Genomic DNA, 17,973 nt, shown 5'->3' with positions numbered 1-17,973 from the left:
TACTTCTCATGCTCCTGGAGCATTGGAGTCCTCAATTTCTTCTGTAGGGTCAGGGGCTTCTGCTTATATATTGGCCATGCTTTCTTCAAAGAGGTATGAATGAGCTGCAACAGGTTCCCAACTTACTCTGCCTCTTATAAAAATGTCCAAGGTTTTAAGGGATAAGAAAAAGTTACCGATGAAGATCTGATCAGCTGGTAAGGATCAATAATACTGACATACAAAGCCAAAGGCATCTGCCGTGCACTTGGTGAGACTCTGCAGCCTACACGTTCCAGGCAGTAAAATCCATGTGACCAAAGGGTCTACACCTTCCCCCGAGGCTGCACTCTGCCTCTTTAGGAAAGAATGGGATTTGCAGAGTAGGAAAAGATTCCTATCACTTTAGATCAGGGTGGCTCTTTGTTTTCTCCAAATTCCTTCTAGATTGTCCAAAAAAAAAAACCGCTTGCATTCTTTTTTTTTTTTTTTAACTTGCATTCTGAACAAACTTTTCTCAGCAGCCACCAACAAATGGATACCGCCCAACGCCTGCACTCTGGCGTAACTGAAGATATAATGACGACTATTTGACGCTGTCCTCTGCAGAACAGAAGTTATCTGCCCGCCTGCCTCTGCCTCTGGCACTGACCGGCTACCTTGTGGCAGCTCTTGGTGAGCGATCTGCTTGGCAAGAGGTTTTAAAAAAAAAAGGGCAAAAATTAAGTGTTTTTCTTTATGGACATTGCATTTCCCTTATCCATACCTTCCTTATTATCCAGAGTGATTGTAAACAGATCATAATGATGTCGATGAAGCCTAATTCTCCTGGGGCCAGCCCACACCATCTTACCTTGGTAATTTCTAACGAAGGGAGAGCTTCGGCCTCAGCCCGGACTTGGTCAAGTTTGTTTTCTGGCACGAAGAGCTCATGGATGCCTTTCATGATCGTGTGGGGTACAATGTTCTGAAAGGAAGCAGAATTGGTAACAATCTGAAATGAAAACTGTAAAAAGAATGCTTTGGTAAATAAATGACCTATCGTGACTTTATGCAATTAAAAAAAAAAAAGCGCCCTGGTCCACCCACCTGCTCTTGTAGGAGCTCCACCACCTGCTGGACACAGTCACTCACTGAGGACAAGTTGGTTTTCAACACCCGCTCGGGGGTTTCGGGTTTCTCATAATCAGAATCAATACCCGTGAACCCTGCAAGTCAGGAGGGTGAAAATCACATCGGCACCAACGGAACAGGCTTGCTAAACAGTACGGTTTAACCCGTGTTGGAATAATGCATTACATTGAGAATTCAGGTTAGACCAGAAAAGGTCATCAGCTGTCCCTGACCTCTAGGCATAGGTAAGTATATATTTGTATATATTTACCCTAGCTGTATTTTCAATATAGAAAGCCCCCAAATTATCAACAAAACGTGGCTAGGACCAAGCCCTCTGCAGCTGATTAGAATCCAAAAGGAAGACGAAAAGAAGAAGAAACTCTGGAACCCTCCCCTTAGACACACACTCGTGGATACACACCCACTTCAGGGACCTGAACTTGACTGCTTACGGCTGAGGTGACGGTTCTTGCAAAACACCAGCCCCCGTGTTAATGGGCCCGTGGACGTACTGAATATACCGTGGTTCGATAAAAAGTTGTGTGTGCTAGATGCAATTGCGGAGAACAGTTCTTGAGACTTCAGACAGGTTTCTGGGGATGGAGCACGAAGGCTCGAGAGCAAAAGCTGCCAGCGCCCCTACCTTTGATCTCCCCGGCTCGGGCTCGCTTGTAGAGGCCTTTCACGTCTCTACTTTCACAGATGTTTAGAGGGGCATCCACAAAGATTTCAAAGAACGGCAGTCCTGCAGATTCATGGATTTTGCGGGCATTCTCACGATCCTGTGGGGGGGGAACACATTCGAGAAGGTGAACAAGAGATTTCGCAATGGAATTCTTCATCGTGGACCGGTGTGAGCTCTGGTGCTTGATAGCTTTGGGTTAACACGGCATGCGGGCTCTGCAGAGGTGGCAGGGAATCGGTCCTCTAGAGTGAAGTCCAGAAACATTCCCCTGGTGAGCACAGCTCTTTCAAGGGCTTTCAGAGAAAGCCACAGAGAAGAAATCTCTGCTGAAGGACAGGGCTGGCCACATGGGAGCATTTCATTCGTAGGGAGTGTTCAAAGCACGTGGCATCCTATTTGTAGCTCCCAGAAATTTCCTGGTTTAGAACAAGAAGAGTGTCCCTCTTCCTCAGCGATTTCAACATTAAGCACACATGACCTGAGGCTTTGACAGTGAACTGCCGTTTCCTTTAGCAAACTAAGCTTTCCAACTCTGGAGAGTGAGATTACAGAACTTTTCGACTTTTTCTTGTTTAACTTTTTCTTCCTTTCAACTCCGGCCAGAAGGTGAGTATGGAAGGGTCTATGTCAGCTGGTGCCTGGGCATCTGGAAATGAAGGAGCTCTCTAGACAGGACTGATATTAAGTAGAGGAAATGAGGGAGCAAGGGAAGAAAAGGCGGGGGAAATTGAACCTACAACAGCCCTGGGTGCCCAGCCCTCACCGACTCCTTTTCCAGCCTTGTGTGTGCCGCCCCATCCTTTTACCTTGGTGAAAGGAGAAATGAAGCTGGTGATGCAGACCAGACCAGCATCGGCAAACAGCCTGGCCACCTCGGCAATCCGGCGAATATTTTCTTCTCTGTCCCCAGGGGAGAATCCAAGGTTTTTGTTAAGGCCGTGACGTACATTGTCCCCATCGAGGGAGTAGCACGGGATGGCGTGAGAGACCAGGTACTCTTCCAGAGCAAAACTGATCGTGGTTTTTCCAGCACCGGAGAGACCTGTTCATTATAATCATTTGACCTCAAATCAAAACCACTACAATCTAGGAAAAGCATAGTTTACTGCAGGTCAAAGTACTTGCATTTCTTCCAAACGTCGAAATAACCATCTGTCCCCTATTAGAATTACAGCATTTCAAAGCAAGTGGGGTTCATAAGTAGGGAGACCTGGGGGTTGTACATGGTTCTTGGTGGGTTCTATTTTGCCTGCAGCGTGTTTTAAAGATGAGAACACTGTGCATACAAATCCAGATTCTAGCTTCTCTTGGAGAAAAAAATCAGAAGATCTGGCAACCGTGTTCTCATGTCCCCTCCTGCCAGCAATCAGCGGGAGTGGAGAGGACAGTCAGTCCTGGAGACTGGGAGGCCCACCTCTCCTAGGGAGGCTGCTAAACAAACCATTTGACAATAGATCCCTTCGGCTGCAAGATTTTTCCAAAATGATTCCCAAAACATGAAGACAGTCATCCCGAGCTAGGCTATCGATGTGGTTAGAGCTGCCCTACACTCTTCGGGGTCTGGAGCCTTTCCATGAGCACAGAGTTACCACGTGCCTTTTATCATGGTGTCAAAGCGCATTGGCGGGGGACACGCTGTATGATTTCTCTCTGAGGGAAGTCATGAGGAGAAAGGGAGTGCCCCAAAAATCGAGTTGTCCTAAAGACCTCTGGACCTGAAAGACGGAGCACTGTGCCAAGCCTCTGTCGGGGAGTACCCAGGCGTGGGAGAGGAAAAGTTAGGGCGAAGAAGAGAAGGTCAAGAGCCAACAGGTAGAAGACGGCAGGAGGAAGGAGGGAAACGACAAAAAAGGTGAGAGAAAAGCAGGGACGAAGGACAGAAGGGAATAAAGACTTGGAAAGAGGGGCTCCCAGCCAGCTCAGTCGGTGGCACATGCGGCTCTTGATCTGGGGGTCATGAGTTCGAGCCCCACGTTGAGTGCAGAGATTACTAAAAAGCAAATAAACTTTAAAAAAATGACTTGGGGGGGCGCCTGGGTGGCTCAGTTGGTTAGGCGACTGCCTTCGGCTCAGGTCATGATCCTGGAGTCCCGGGATCGAGTCCCACATCGGGCTCCCTGCTCAGCAGGGAGTCTGCTTCTCCCTCTGACCCTCCTCCCTCTCATGCTCTGTGTCTCTCATTCTGTCTGTCTCAAATAAATAAATAAAATCTTTAAAAAAAAAAAAAAAGTAAAAAAATGACTTGGAAAGAAAGGTGATGTACGAAAGGCAAACAGTTTCCACAGCGTTAGTTATGTTTTCAAGTCACACCCTTGGCCCTCACAGAGAATCACGAGAAGCAATGGCTCCATGAGGGATGTGCTGCCATCTTTGTAAATCATTGTTGAAGACACTATTACATTATTTGTGTGGCTCAGTTTCATCTGAACGGGGACCTAGGTGATAAATTCCTCTTAGAATTGTGTCCAGTGAGGTAGAAGAAACAGAATTCCTGAATCTCTGGCATGTTCTCTCACATTGGAAAATGAGGGAAATAATAGAGATTTCTTTCAGTTTTGCCTCAGGTCTCAAAACGAAGTGCTAAAGCACAATAACTGGATTAAACTAGACTGTTGGCATATTTATTTTAATGCACTGAGGTCGCACGAATTACACGTCCCGAGAGCTTTATTTCCTAAGGGCCAGGTGCTGTGCTGTCTACACATGCTTTATTTTATTTAGTCCTACCCCCATTCCCAGGGGCAGGTTCTATCCTTATTTCATTTCACAAATAAGAAAGGGAGGCTTAGCCAGCTTAGTTGGCTTGTCCAAAATCACACAGTTAATGTAAGTGCAGCTGGGGGCTCACAACCAAGTCTCTGGATGTGAAGTATTTGTTTCTCTTGGTCTGCCTGCACAATAGCCTATCTCTGTAACATAAGAATACAGAATAAATTGGGAAAAGATTTTTTTTTTTTTATGAGTAAGAAAAGATAGGGGAAGTCCATCCCTTAGGGTCTTTTTCCTCTTCTACCAGTTACCTTTTGTTTTTAAGGCTGTTCCACATTATAGGAAGTGGACTCTGTGTTTGTCCCAATACAGAAATTGGACAAACCCATGAGCACAAACACATAACAAGAGGGAAGCTTCTGGAAGTCAGCTGTTTTATCTACTGCCACACAGCATGTCTCTTAGACGGAGTCGGGGGGATATCCCGACAGGATTCATGACAAGTGAACGCTGCCTTTTGGAAAATAGCAAGCTCCTCGCCCACCGTCTGTCCCCAGCCCACCAGCTGCAGAAAGGTGTTCCACCACGGATGAATGAAATCAGGAGACCAAAGGCAAGTGCCTCAGGCACCAGGAAAAACTTTGAAGAAGAAGGAGGAGGCTGATGGAGACAGGAACAGGAATGACTGAAGAGCAAGGGAAGGGGTAAGGCAGGTGCCGGCCTGCCACACTCTTCAGTATTCTCTTCAGGTTGGATTAATCAGCATTTGGGTTTTTTAGTTTTTGGTTTTTTTTTTTAAGATCTATTTATTTATTTGAGAGAGAGAGAGAAAGAGAGCAAGCAGGGGTTAGAAGGAGAGAGAAAGAGACAAGCAGACTCCGCACTGAGCACGGAGCCTGATCTCACGACTGCGAGGTCATGACCTGAGCTGAAATCAAGAGTCAGTCACTTAACCCACTGAGCCACCCGGGCGCCCCAATAAATCGGACTTTATGAGTAGGCAGTACCATACAGTTGATCTCAGAACCTGGGTAAACATCTTTGCATCAGTTTGAAATACCGTGTCTATGGTATTTCCTTTTGAGTCCGGGCTACGCCAGACTTCTATTCCCAGGGATCAACTTCCTCTACCTTGTGCTCAGAGCCTAAGGGAACAGCCCCAGACTAATTCCTGTCCCATCACTAAGTCTTAGCTGTGACATTCTGAGGTTATAAAAACACAGGAAAAGGGAGAGATTCATTTGGTCACCTCCGTGGGAGTGAATTATTTCTATTTACAAGGGACAATCCTCAGCTAAGTGGAAATCACTGGTTTTCCTTCCTGTGCGGATCCTTATGTTTTCAGTTTTCCGGGTTTTTTTTATATTAAATGAAACAGTTCTCTTGGATGTTAAAACATCAGAAAACAATAAAGAATTCTCTAAACACCCAAAACCTTGTAGACAGCCAAATGCTCGCTGTCGAGTTAGGAAGGCTCCATCATGAGTACCAGTAAATGCATTTAGGCACGAGCATGAGAATGACGGGATCCCCTCAACCTGAAAGGGGGCGGGGGAGGCCATCGTCAACTTGCCCCTTTCCTGCCAAAGAGGAGAGAGGCAAGAACGCAAGAAGCCCCATGCCTCCATCTTGGGCCTTCTTCCCACTCATGGCAGCAGTAGGGGTGACGGCCAGGCTTTTTAGCACTGCTCTCTGCCTCGTCCCAGTGTTAAAGTAAACACATCATGTGTTACACTAAGTTCCTTAACATTGTATGTCACACATCAATTTTCAATTAAAACAAAAAAAGTATCAACATGGCATACCTGTCAGCCACACGGTACATCCTCTGAATCCTCCCCTCGTGCCAACCACCTGCCCTCTCTTGTTCCTGCTCACGTGGTGGGCCTGATAGACGACGTTGGTGGATTTCTGCTGGCTCTCCTACAAAACAAGACCAAGCCCAATACTGTGTGAATGAAATAACACAATAGGTATACCTAGAAGAATAATACAATATGTATACATATAATAATACAATAACTATACTTATAATATATATGATAATACAGTATGTATACAATAAGTATATATACACATATGTATACAGAAATAATAAAATAACAGAGGACAGTAATAGTCATCCCTAACCGAAACCCCTCTTTTATGATTGACACACAGAGTGACATTTATTAATTCTACTAAATCAGAAAAAGACACTGCCTTTAGAACACCCATCATGACCCTCTGAAAGTATAATCTGAATGAGACAATTATTGACACGATGTAAAAGTTTGGGTTCTGTGACATTTAAAAATGTGCACCTTTAGGTAATGGTTAAGGGAATGTCTTTGTCTCCGTAAGTGCGTGTTCTCTACCAGATCCTATGGAAGTCGATAGGAAACAACCCAGTTCATCCAGCCCCCGGGGAAGTCCTGGAGAGGGGTTGGTTGAGCCCCACTCTGTACGGAGCTGGGGAGAGGCACTGATCACAGAGCAAAGCACTGAGTCAGGGGCACCATCTTGGTCCCACACAGACATGTCTTTCAAGCACAGTCCCTGAGCGAGGTACGGCACATGAGGCTACTTCTTCTCAAGCTCTACACTCTGTTTCCACTTTCCCAAGGGTCAGTGTGAACTTTTAATCTTTCAGAAAGGCCTGCAGAAATAGAAATGGGCCAGTTATTAGTCTTGGAGGCTAATGTGAATCTCAAATATCTTTATTTTGGCTGCAATAAAATCAGCCAGTAAGGGCAGAGATTATCTGATCCCGATCCTAAACTCTGGATGCTATGAGTCTGATGAATAAAAATGGTAACACAAGCCAATAAGTATAGTTGCTGGTGGACATTTCTAAAATAGCATGTGATCCCAGGGCAGGGGGGTATGGGCTGTGGAGAACCCATTATGATGGTTAAATAAAAATGTTGGGAACAACTCCTATATGTCTTTGGTGTGGTAACTGAATTTCTGTTGACAGATGGAATCCAAGTCTCTGAACTGTAAAAATCTATGGAGCCTTTTAAACGACACACATGTAAATCCACCAGAGCTTAAAAAAAAAAAAAAAAAGGCATCAATATTCTTTGAGCAAGACCCAGAGAAAACTCTGAGCCACATGTGGACCATTTTATATTCTGGAGCAAATTAAATCACTTCTTTATGGCACCTCATTTGGGGAAAAAAAAAAACAAAACACCAAAAAGGGGAATACGGCTAGGACTGTTTGGGGCCTTACAGGAGATAATGTGTGGGAACATACTCTGTAAAAGGCCAAGTTCTCTTCCCAAACGGATGCTGACGGTGACTAGTGAGTGTGTATACCCACAACAGGAGAGGCCGGGAAAATGGTTTCGAGAGCAAGGTGAAGGAGCCCCTTGCTGGCCGTTGGGGGCTCAGAAGGCGGCGCCCACCAGGGGGGCTGGGCCCGCCAGGAGGGCCCGGAACCCAGCAGAGGCACAGCCCAGGCAGGAGACGGGCATTGCCAGGGTCCGACGGAGCCAAAAGGAAGGTGCTGAGGGCACAGGTGGGATCAGCTGGGCGAAGTTACATAAATCTTCTGAGGCTGGATGCACTGATCATCCTTCAGGCAAATGCGCTGATCATGCTTCCATCAGAACCCAAGAAGCACTAGAAGCTTCATAAATGAGGTCAAATTAGATGAGCTCAGGAGGTATTCTAGCAGTATTCCCCCGGGCTGAACAAATCCCCTGAAGGGATCCCGAGTCCTTTGTGCCAAGTGTCATTTATAGCTCAAGGACAACAGTCACATTGCCTTTTTCTGTTTCCTTGTTAATCACTGCTTTTTATTCAAGGAAATTATGTCTGGATATCAGGCCCCAAAGTCAATGCATCTGTTCATTCATGGGTTCTCTCAGCAAATGTTCATGTAAATGAGCCCCTACTACCTGCCAGGGACCATCCTAGGCACTGGGAATCTAGTGCTAAACCAAGACGGATCCCCAGCATCACTTTGGGGGGAAATACAGGCAAAAAGATCAAGTAACTGGGGTCCCACGCCCTGTGCAGAGGGTCTCTTACACATACTTGTATACCATATATGAAGATATATGTAAAGAACACCCGCAACTCAACAATAAAATGAGTAAAAAATCTGAACAGTCACTTCACCAAGGAAGATACACAAATGGACAGGAAGCACATGACGGGCTCAGTGTCGATAGTCATAAGAGAATGCAAATTAAAACCCACATGAGACGCCTTTGCTAAATCTAATGGCAACGAGGACATGCTCTCATGTTGACAGTGGAGGTATAAAGTGGGACAACCATCCCGGAGAGAAACCTGGCAGGTTCTTATAAAGCTAATCATTTACCTTCCCCGCGACTCAGCAACTGCATACACAGGCATTTACTCAAGAGAAAATATATATCCGCAAAAAGATGCGTACAACTTTATCTTGCAGTTTTTGCAAATAGCCAAGTAACCATCCACAGGAAAATAGATCACACACACACACACACACACACACACACACACACACACACACACACCAACCATGTCGGGACAGCAGTTGTCCTGAAAGGGTTTGAGGTACACAGGTGTTGGAACTCACCAGATGTATACTTAAGATGGGCATTTCGTTACATGTAAATTTTACCACACACCAAAAAAGAGCCATTAAAAAAAAAAAAAAAGTAAGCAAACAAGAGAATATATACCAAGACTCATATGGTGGAATTCTCTTGTTCAACCCTGCTGCCTTTTCCAAAAAAGGGCTCGGGTTCCAATCACAGCATGCTTGACTTAAGGGGTGGCTGCTCACCTGGGCAACTGAACACCCACCAGAGCTTCATTTGTCCACAAAGATTGTTTTTTTCCTCTCTTTTGGCTGTCTTCCCCTCCCTCCAGGCAGAGATCCAGAATAAACTCTAAACTTTGTTAATCTGTGGAAACTTGTTAGGATCTTGTAAACTGCGTCCCCAACCAAGGGCTTGGTTTTCAAAAACTGTTCAGAATCCACAGGAAAGAACCACCACTATAGTGGTTAAGAGTTCACCTCTGAACTTTTTGGATTTTTATTAGCTGAATCTTCATCATGGGTGTTTGTACAGGATTTCTATCATTCCAGCAATGTTTAGACAAACAAAATCTTTTCAGATGGCCAGGTACTGGGCTTTTTTGTTCAGCAGAAAGTATTTTGCTTTTTTTTTTTTTTTACGATTTTATTTATTTATTTGACACAGGGGGTGGGAGCGGAGGGAGAGAGCAAGCACAAGCAGGGGGAATGGCAGGCAGGGGAGGACCCTGAGATCATGACCTGAGCCAAAGGTAGACGCTTAACCGACTGAGCCACCCAGGGCACCCCAGTATTTTGCTTCTTATTTATCTTATATTTACCTTTGATTTTCTCCAAAGGCAAACAAAATAGAAGCAGGTATTTTGAATGATATTTGAACTGCAAAGAGGCAGGGCAGCCAAAAACTTTGCTTTGCTTTGCTGAAACCTTTACTGCCTTCTAAAGAGCATATGGTGTTCTAAGCATTGGAATGAGAGTGGCTGTCAGAAAAAGAATTCTCTCTATGGAAAACAAAACACATGTTAAAGAAAAAAAAAATGTTTGCTTCCCTGTGTGTATAAACGGAACACACATCCTCAGCACCGCACCTCACACTGTCACTTGGTGGAAACCACAGAGTTGGTGGCATCTTCTATTCTGGGTGTCTAAATAAAATATGGCAAACATCCCTACCTTTTTCCAGGTCACTGACCCAGAAAAACTCCCTCCAGCATGCATAAGAGTAGCATGAGTATGGGTTTTGAGTCAAGCAAACCTGGATTTGAAACCTGCCGCGTGGCCTCCTGGGCAAGTCAGTAACATCCCTGAGCCTCCAGTCCTGCTCTGTAAAACGGGGCCAAGTATAGTTTCCTCATACAGTGGCCAAAAGGACGAAATAAAATGGTCTTCTACATAAAGTATCAAAGGTGAACCTTACGGGCCCTGGTGGCATTTAATCTAGCCCAGGGAAATCCTGGTCGTTTGTCTAAATCACCCAGGTCGAGAAGCATCCTAGGGACTTGGGTCTGCTCTCAGGCAGGTCTGGGCAGGTGGGGCTCAGGAGCAGATCAGGCAACGGGCAGCACAGTACTGTGCCTGGGGTGAAGAGTTACACACACATGATGTCCTTGCCACTGCTGCTCCAGTGAGTCTTCTCTTTGACCCCAAAGTCCAGCCAGGAAATACACCGTTCTGAGGGGTACTCACCAGTTAACCGGCCTGCAGCCTCCCTGCACCCCAGACTCCCCGCTCCCGTGCTGGCCCTCTTGGTCATGAGCCCTCAGTTACCAGCACAGGATGGCCTTTGGCCCAGGTCAGCCTCCCATGCTACTGGGGGGGAGGGAGGGGAACCTTGCCACACAGTGCCCCCCCCCCCCCGGGGTTGCAGGGCTACCCCTACCAGGCCCACCCCCCCAGTCCCATTGGCGCTGCAGGAGGGGAGGGGGGTGCCCAAGGAGCTTCTGGAACTCTGGGTAGGGTGGGCTAGGTGATGGCAGAAAGCCTCAGCCTTGACTTTGCGTGACTGGGAGAAAGGGAAAAGACGTGGGATGGTATCACGGCCGGGCGGGGCCTCCCGGAGCCCAGTCCAAGCCATGTGTCACGGGAGCCTGTTGTGAAAGGCAGGGCTCCGGCGGAACCAGGAAGCAGGAAACCATACGCAAGGTTAGGGGTTTCCCTATGCTCCAAGGCTTTTTTGACTTTTGCATAAAAGCAAGTGGATTTGAATTCGTCTACACCCTCCTGCCTCCCACGCAGCACAAACACAAACTGCAACTCCACTCTGTCCCTTTGAACTCAACGCTCACTGCTGAGCTGTTGGTGTCCCTGGTCTGTCGGGGACCCCTCCCTGAGTCTGCTCAAGATGCCTTTTCTAGTACCGCAGGCTACCAGGAGCGGCATTTCTCATGCATGATCTCAGGCGCGGCTCAAAACCTGGGAGCTAAGCAGGCTGGGCATTGAGACCCACTTACAGATCTGGAAACTGCGGGCCAAAGTCCCAAACCTGGAAGATGCAAGACCCAGAGCCAGGCTTCCTGACCCAGTCCAGGTCTTCCTTCTGCCTACACTGAGCTCCTGGCTTCCAGCCCCAGCTGTGTGACTTCTGCAGGACAGGACTAGAGATAATGCCTATCCAGGCTTTCAATCCTACATAATAATGTAGTAGTTAAAAAATCATTCTCACTTCATTTGCATTACTTCAAATGAGGAGCTTCAAATGTGTTACAATTATCAGTGTGGATTTATATTTCTTTCCTTTCAGATTATTTCCTTGGGACATATAACCCAAAATGAAATGCTTGAGTATTAAAAGTGGTGAACTACTTACTTCGTAGATCTCACTGTGTATGGCCATTTCCCAGAAGGACGAAACCAAGTTACCAGGCTACCCTAATACTTGTTTCTAAATAGTCCAACTGATTTGTTGTGTTTGCAATTTTACTGTTTTTTCCCCCCTAGATTAGTTTATTTATTTCCTTCAGAGGGAAAAAAATGCCTATGGAGAGAATCATGGAGCTTTTGCAAACTGATATCACAAATGGGAACCCCTGCATGCTCCTCTGTACATCCTGTTTGGTAAGGCAGAGTCTGAGTCAGCCAAAGCCACTGATGGAAATCTCCCGCAGAGGAGGGCCCTAACAATACCAGTGAAGTCTGCAAACAGCTGAGCAGCAAGAAGGCCGTCCTAACTCAACTTCGACGCAGTCACAACCCACTGGACATGGAAGCTTCAATTCCAGTCCCATGGTTACTGAGAGATAGGGGAATTTTAACTGAAGACGTGTCACTAGATTCAAAACAGATATGTTTTAAAGAGGAGTTTACATGGAGGAAACTATGGTTCTATGGCATTCTGTGGAAAGAGAGATGTTGGATGAGCCTCTGACCATGCTAAATCCAGTTCCGTGCACACAACTTTCACAATGAAATGTATTTACTTCTTATGCTAACTCTTGAGTTAGAAGGTGGCGGCCCTATCAGGTAGCCGCTGACAAAATACCAGTTGTGAAAACTGAGACAAGTGAGTTGACAAGTTCCTGAGAAAAGCTATCTATCTATCTATCTATCTATCTATCTATCTATCTATCTATCTATCTATCTATTTATTTATAAAGATTGTTATTTATTTATTTAACAGAGAGAGAGCACAAGTAGGCAGAGCGGCAGACAGAGGGAGAGGGAGAAGCAGGCTCTCTGCCAAGCAGGGAGCCCGATGCGGGGCTCGATCCCAGGACCCTGGGATCATGACCTGAGCTGAAGGCAGCCGCTTCACCGACTGAGCCACCCAGGCGCCCCGAGAAGAGCAATTTAAATCACTTGTCAAAAACCATTATTGGACGGGGCGCCTGGGTGGCTCAGTCGGTGAAGCGGCTGCCTTCGGCTCAGGTCATGATCCCAGGGTCCCGGGATGGAGCCCCACCTGCTTGTCCCTCTCCCGCTGCTCCTCCCCCTGCGCTCTCTCACTCTCTCTCTCAAGTAAAATTAAAAATTAAAAAAGAGGTAGCAAATGTGGAGTACTTGGGTTTTACTAAGCGTTCAGTAAATATTTGTTGAGTGACTGATAGAAGTGTGATAAATAACCTGTCAGCTGATTGACTGATGTGACATCCTTAAGCAATATCTCGTTCCTCGTGGGCACACAGCCTTCGCAGCCCTCGAGAAAGTGGTATGTTCATAACTCAGTCCTGGGCACCTTTATGTCATGTGCTGAAGTCTTCCTAAAGTGACTCCCGCCATGCCCCGCGTCTTCTCAGGATGTGACTCCAGAGCACAGGCAAAGCAGCCCGCACATTAAAATAAACAGAGTTCCCACTCACAAGTGCATTTGTAAAACATCCTTTGAAATTTGCATCAAAGAACTATGTGAAACAATCTGTGATTATGGTTTCTGGTGAGTTCCCCATATCTTCGGAGACTCAATTAAGCTGAGGGGACCCAATGCGTTCCAGTTGGTGCTGAAATCCTAGCCATCACTGAAATCTGGTAAAATATTAAACTGGACATCAATTCAATCCATTGCTTGAATAAGTGAAACAGGCCACATACTTTCTGAGCATATCCTCTCGTGGATTATTCTGCTGTTTTTCCAAGACAGCCAAGTAAAATATATATATTATTGTGAGCTAAAAGAGTCCTTCAGCTTGAAAATGCCCGAAATCACCATTCTGAAAAGTTCATCAAAAAGAAAGCTTGCACATGGAAAGCTTGCTTACTCTCTGAACAAGCACAATTGAATTAAAAATCCATCTGTTATACTGCCTATAGTCTGTACACGGTGAGGTGGGCTCCTAAGGATAAAGAAGGTCACTAAAGGGGTGCCTGGGTGGCTCAGTCAGTTAAGCATCTGCCTTTGGCTCAGGTCACGATCTCAGGGTCCTGGGATCAAGTCCCCGCATTGGGCTCCCTGCTCAGCAGGAGTCCGCTTCTCCCTCTCCCTCTGCTCCTCCTCCAGCTTGTTCTCTCTCTCTCACTTGCTCACTCCCTGTCTCTCAAATAAATAAAATCTTAAAAAAAAAAAGGTCACTAAACCCATCATGCTCTGAGATAAACAGAATCATCAAACTTTGGTGTGGTCATTCCTGCCCAGCTCAAGTCCTTTTATATATACTACTTTGATGATTTTTGATGATTCAATTAAGAGAACTCGGGGATGGGAACTGACATCAGGAGACCCCATCTCCCCATCAACCATCAAGAGTGTACCCAGAGTGGGACGCATGAGTGGCTCACTCAGTTGAGCGTCTGACTCTTAATCTCAGTCAGGGTCTTGATCTCTGGGCAGTGAGTTCAAGCCCTGCATTGGGCTCCACGCTGGGCATGGGGCCTACTTAAAAACATTTTTTTTTCTTAAAAAAAAAAAAAAAAGAGTACACCCAGAGAGAAACTATTTCTGTGAAGAAGAACAAAGCAGAGGGCATTTGGGAGAGAGCCAGATTAATGCCTTTCTCGAGACTCACTGTCGTTATTATTAGGAGTACAGGACTCCAACCCATTGCAACATGACTTTGATGCCCAGCAGTCAATTCAAACAGATTAAATAAATCACTGCATGAGAAGTGTTTAAAACCATGCCCTTAGATGCCAGAGTTCTTCAGTGCTCCCTAGATAGCCTCTGCCTTTCCCTCGTATACCCTGAGCGGCTCTCAGCTATTCCCAGGGCTTTGCCTACCATCAATATGCTGTGGGCTGCCAAATCTCTATCTTCAGATATCCAAATGCCCCGGACATACGGTTCCCTGGAGCCTCTGAAACTCAGCATGATCACGACAGAATCCATCTCCCTGTCATCACCCCCTGTGCCTCTGCTCACATCCCTCAACACTTGGAATGACCTCCATCTGCTAAGCTACGAGTCATCCTACTGAGCCTTCCCTCTTAAAAAAAAAAAAAAAAATCAATTTACCACTAAGTCAGTTTGGGCTGAGAACTACCTCTCAAGCCATCCCACTATTGTTAGTGAGCTAATCGCTGGTGAGAACGTCCCTGACAGCCTTCAGACTGAACCCCCTGCCTCTCTCCCCACCGGGTCGGCCTCTCCTTTTCCATTAGAGTCTAATTCTCTTGCTTAGAATCAGGGATATCAGGCCACAGACCTCACCCTTAGTAAGGGGTCATGACTACCTTTCTCAGCACTACCTACTGCCCTTCTTGGCCTTGAACCCTGGCATGAGCCCAGAACCAGCCTTTTCCATGCTTCTAGGCTTTCCCCCACATTGTCCTTGCTTGGAATGTCCTTTTCTCTACGTGTCTGCTTACTCACTCCTGAAGGCCTGGCTTAGACACTGCTATGGGCCTCTGGCTAATCTTCCCAACCACGGATGGACTTGGCTTCTTCTGCCCCACAGTATCCTGTTTCTACTGATAGCTCGTTTCCCAAACTTAATCGTAAAACTCTCAAGGAGTATTTGTTCAAAATACAGATTCCCAAGACCAACCCCAAGATATTCTGATTCTGCTGGTCTAGGGTAAGACCCAAGAAACTGTGGTTGGTTGGCTGGTTGGTTTTAAAAGCGCCTCAGAGGATTTTAATGCGTAGGCAAATCTAGGCAATGCTAACCTATGTTAGAGAATCCATATTAATTGTGGTTATTTGCTGACACGTCTGTCTGCCTCACCAGATTAGGAGCTCTGTGGAGTCCGCTCTACCCACGTTTGTCCAGGAATCCATGTGTCTGGAATATTGTAGGGGTTTCAGACTAATATTCATCAGAATGAATTTTAACTATTTTCACTCAAACTAATTGGTCATGCCCATGACAGTTTGTAAAACATGGCTTGTTATTCGAATGTCTATTATGGGCAAAGGTAGAGAGCCAGGGACTGGAATACTCTCGGAAGAACAGAGCAGCCAAGGTGGGAGGATGGGTGAGAAGAATAGTAAAAAATCTTTTCAAAATCTTGGCACCGTTACAGCCTGGGGGCGTAGCCACACCTATTGGTACTGGCAGATGAATTCAACAATATTAATTAAAAATCACCACACAGGGACGCCTAGGTGGCTCAGTCGGTTAAGCGTCTGCCTTCGGCCCAGGTCATGATCCCAGGGTCCTGGGATCGAGTCCCACATCGGGCTCCTCGCTCAGCAGGGAACCTGCTTCTCCCTCTCTCTCTCCCTCTGCTTGTGCTCTGTCAAATAAATAAAAATCTTTAAAAATAAAAAAAATAAAAATAAAATAAAAATAAAAAAATTACCACACAGTCTCTGCACTCAGCGGCAAGTCTGCTTGAGGATTCTCTCTCTCTGCTTCTCCCCGAGCTGTCTCTCAAATAAATAAAAAAATTAAAAAAAAAAAAAAATCCCCATACAGGGGTACCTGGGTGGCTCATTCGGTTAGGCGTCTGCCTTCAGCTCAGGTCATGATCCCAGGGTCCTGGGATCGAGCCCCGCATCAGGCTCCCTGCTCAGCGGGGAGTCTGCTTCTCCCTCTCCCGCTCCCCTTGCTTGTGTTCCCTCTCTCTCTGACAAATAAATAAATAAAATCTAAAAAAAAAAAAAAATCACCATACAGATAAACAGACTTTCTGGCCCCCCACCCCACTTCCCTAGACTGGAGGTATGTTCCCTTGAAGAAGATGAAGAGCAAGGGCAGTGACTGGTCATGCGCCCTGGTTCTGGCAGCTCCATGCCTTTGAGCCAATGACTTGACCTCTCAATCCCTCATTTGTAAAATGACTCCTATTTAATAGTCACTGCCTTACTGAGCTGTCAGGAGGATTAAATGAGAAAATGTACACGAAACGGCGCAGGGCCTGACCAACAGTTGAGCCCTCACTAAATGTTAGCTACAGTAAGAAAAATAGTTGTTATTAACGAAAATTAAAAGTGTTCTTATTACTAAAAAATAATTATAATAACAACAATTAAGTGACTGATAACAGGTAAAATTATCAAGACAGCCCTAGGGCTTTCCTCTGCTCAGTCTTCCCCCACCACGAAACATGGAGTATAGAAAGAAATCTCACAATTTCCCTCAAAATTCAGGGGCATTCTCCTCTGGTTTCCAGCTATAAAAACCCCTCCTGCTCTGCGTTTCTGACTCAGCACAGAGCAGACGGCACAGGGCCCTCTCAGCCGTGCGCAAAATGCATCACTGTGCCTATGAACTAAAGCACATGTAAAAGTATCTGCAGTGGTCAGTCCCTGACGTGTCACAGAAACTAAGAGTTTCAGAATATGGCATCCCTCATCGTGTCCACTTCACAGATGGCAAAACTAAGGTTCCACGATGTTCGGTGTGTTACCCAAGGTCACATAGATTCCTAAATCCAAGTCTTCTTGTTCCGAATTGAGCAATCTTTGAGGCTCTTAAAGCTCAATTTAGTCACAAAACCATAGGGGGCAAATGAGTTGTTGGAAATTACCATGGCTTCCTTACAAAGCTGTGTTTGGGGCTGGCTGACAAAAGGTAAGCGTGCATACATGCCGCCTAAAAGAAGCCATTTTTTTCAGAGGATACAGTCTGGGCTCTCGAAAACACAGGTTTTGTTTATTTCATAACATTTACTCCTGACCCCCCACTCCTATTTCCTTAGATCTGGTTCCTGGGAATGACTTGGGCATTTCTACCCCAGATCCATTCCTGGGCACATGGACCGATCTCCTCTCCTTCTCCAGGGCATCAGCCAAAGCACCAGCTGGTCATTCTAAAACTTCTTAGAAACCATCTTTGCTCGCCGGGTCTGATGCTCACCCAGCAGGGCTGACACAGCTCTGTGGCTGGCCCTCTGCCATGACACGCGCACTTTTTCCTTTCATTCCGCACACCCCATACCTCCATATTCTACCCATGCATTGGTCTGGACCCCTGAGTTTCCCCCTGAAGTCCAAGCACTCTCATTCTTCTGGGCCCATGCACATTCTTCTTTTTTTAATACTGAGTTAAATAAGTAACATCCACGTGACTCACAAACTTTCTATTGCAAGAAAGGTTCCCAGAAGAGGCTTGCTTCTACCCATCCCCTCTTCCACCTCTGAAGACAGGTAACC

General features: G+C 46.1%; 1 protein-coding gene across 1 annotated transcript in view; it reads right to left on the bottom strand.

The window, feature by feature from the left end:
* Positions 1-17,973, bottom strand: part of PAPSS2 (3'-phosphoadenosine 5'-phosphosulfate synthase 2) — a 69,107-nt gene that overhangs the window by 20,921 nt on the left and 30,213 nt on the right. The window contains exons 2-6 of the mRNA XM_045877721.3: positions 6,295-6,412; positions 2,587-2,822; positions 1,739-1,877; positions 1,069-1,187; positions 833-946 (exon numbers count right to left, since the gene is read on the bottom strand). Coding sequence (XP_045733677.2) covers positions 833-946; positions 1,069-1,187; positions 1,739-1,877; positions 2,587-2,822; positions 6,295-6,412 — 726 coding nt within the window. The remainder of the gene's footprint in view (positions 1-832; positions 947-1,068; positions 1,188-1,738; positions 1,878-2,586; positions 2,823-6,294; positions 6,413-17,973) is intronic.

The sequence above is a fragment of the Mirounga angustirostris genome, unplaced genomic scaffold, assembly GCF_029215605.1.
Source record: "Mirounga angustirostris isolate CCGP_5_RB_7025 unplaced genomic scaffold, mMirAng1.0.hap1 SCAF_6, whole genome shotgun sequence".
In the NCBI taxonomy this organism is placed as follows: domain Eukaryota; kingdom Metazoa; phylum Chordata; class Mammalia; order Carnivora; family Phocidae; genus Mirounga; species Mirounga angustirostris.
Note: the sequence above shows the minus strand (reverse complement) of the source record. Positions and strands in the feature narration are given on the sequence as shown.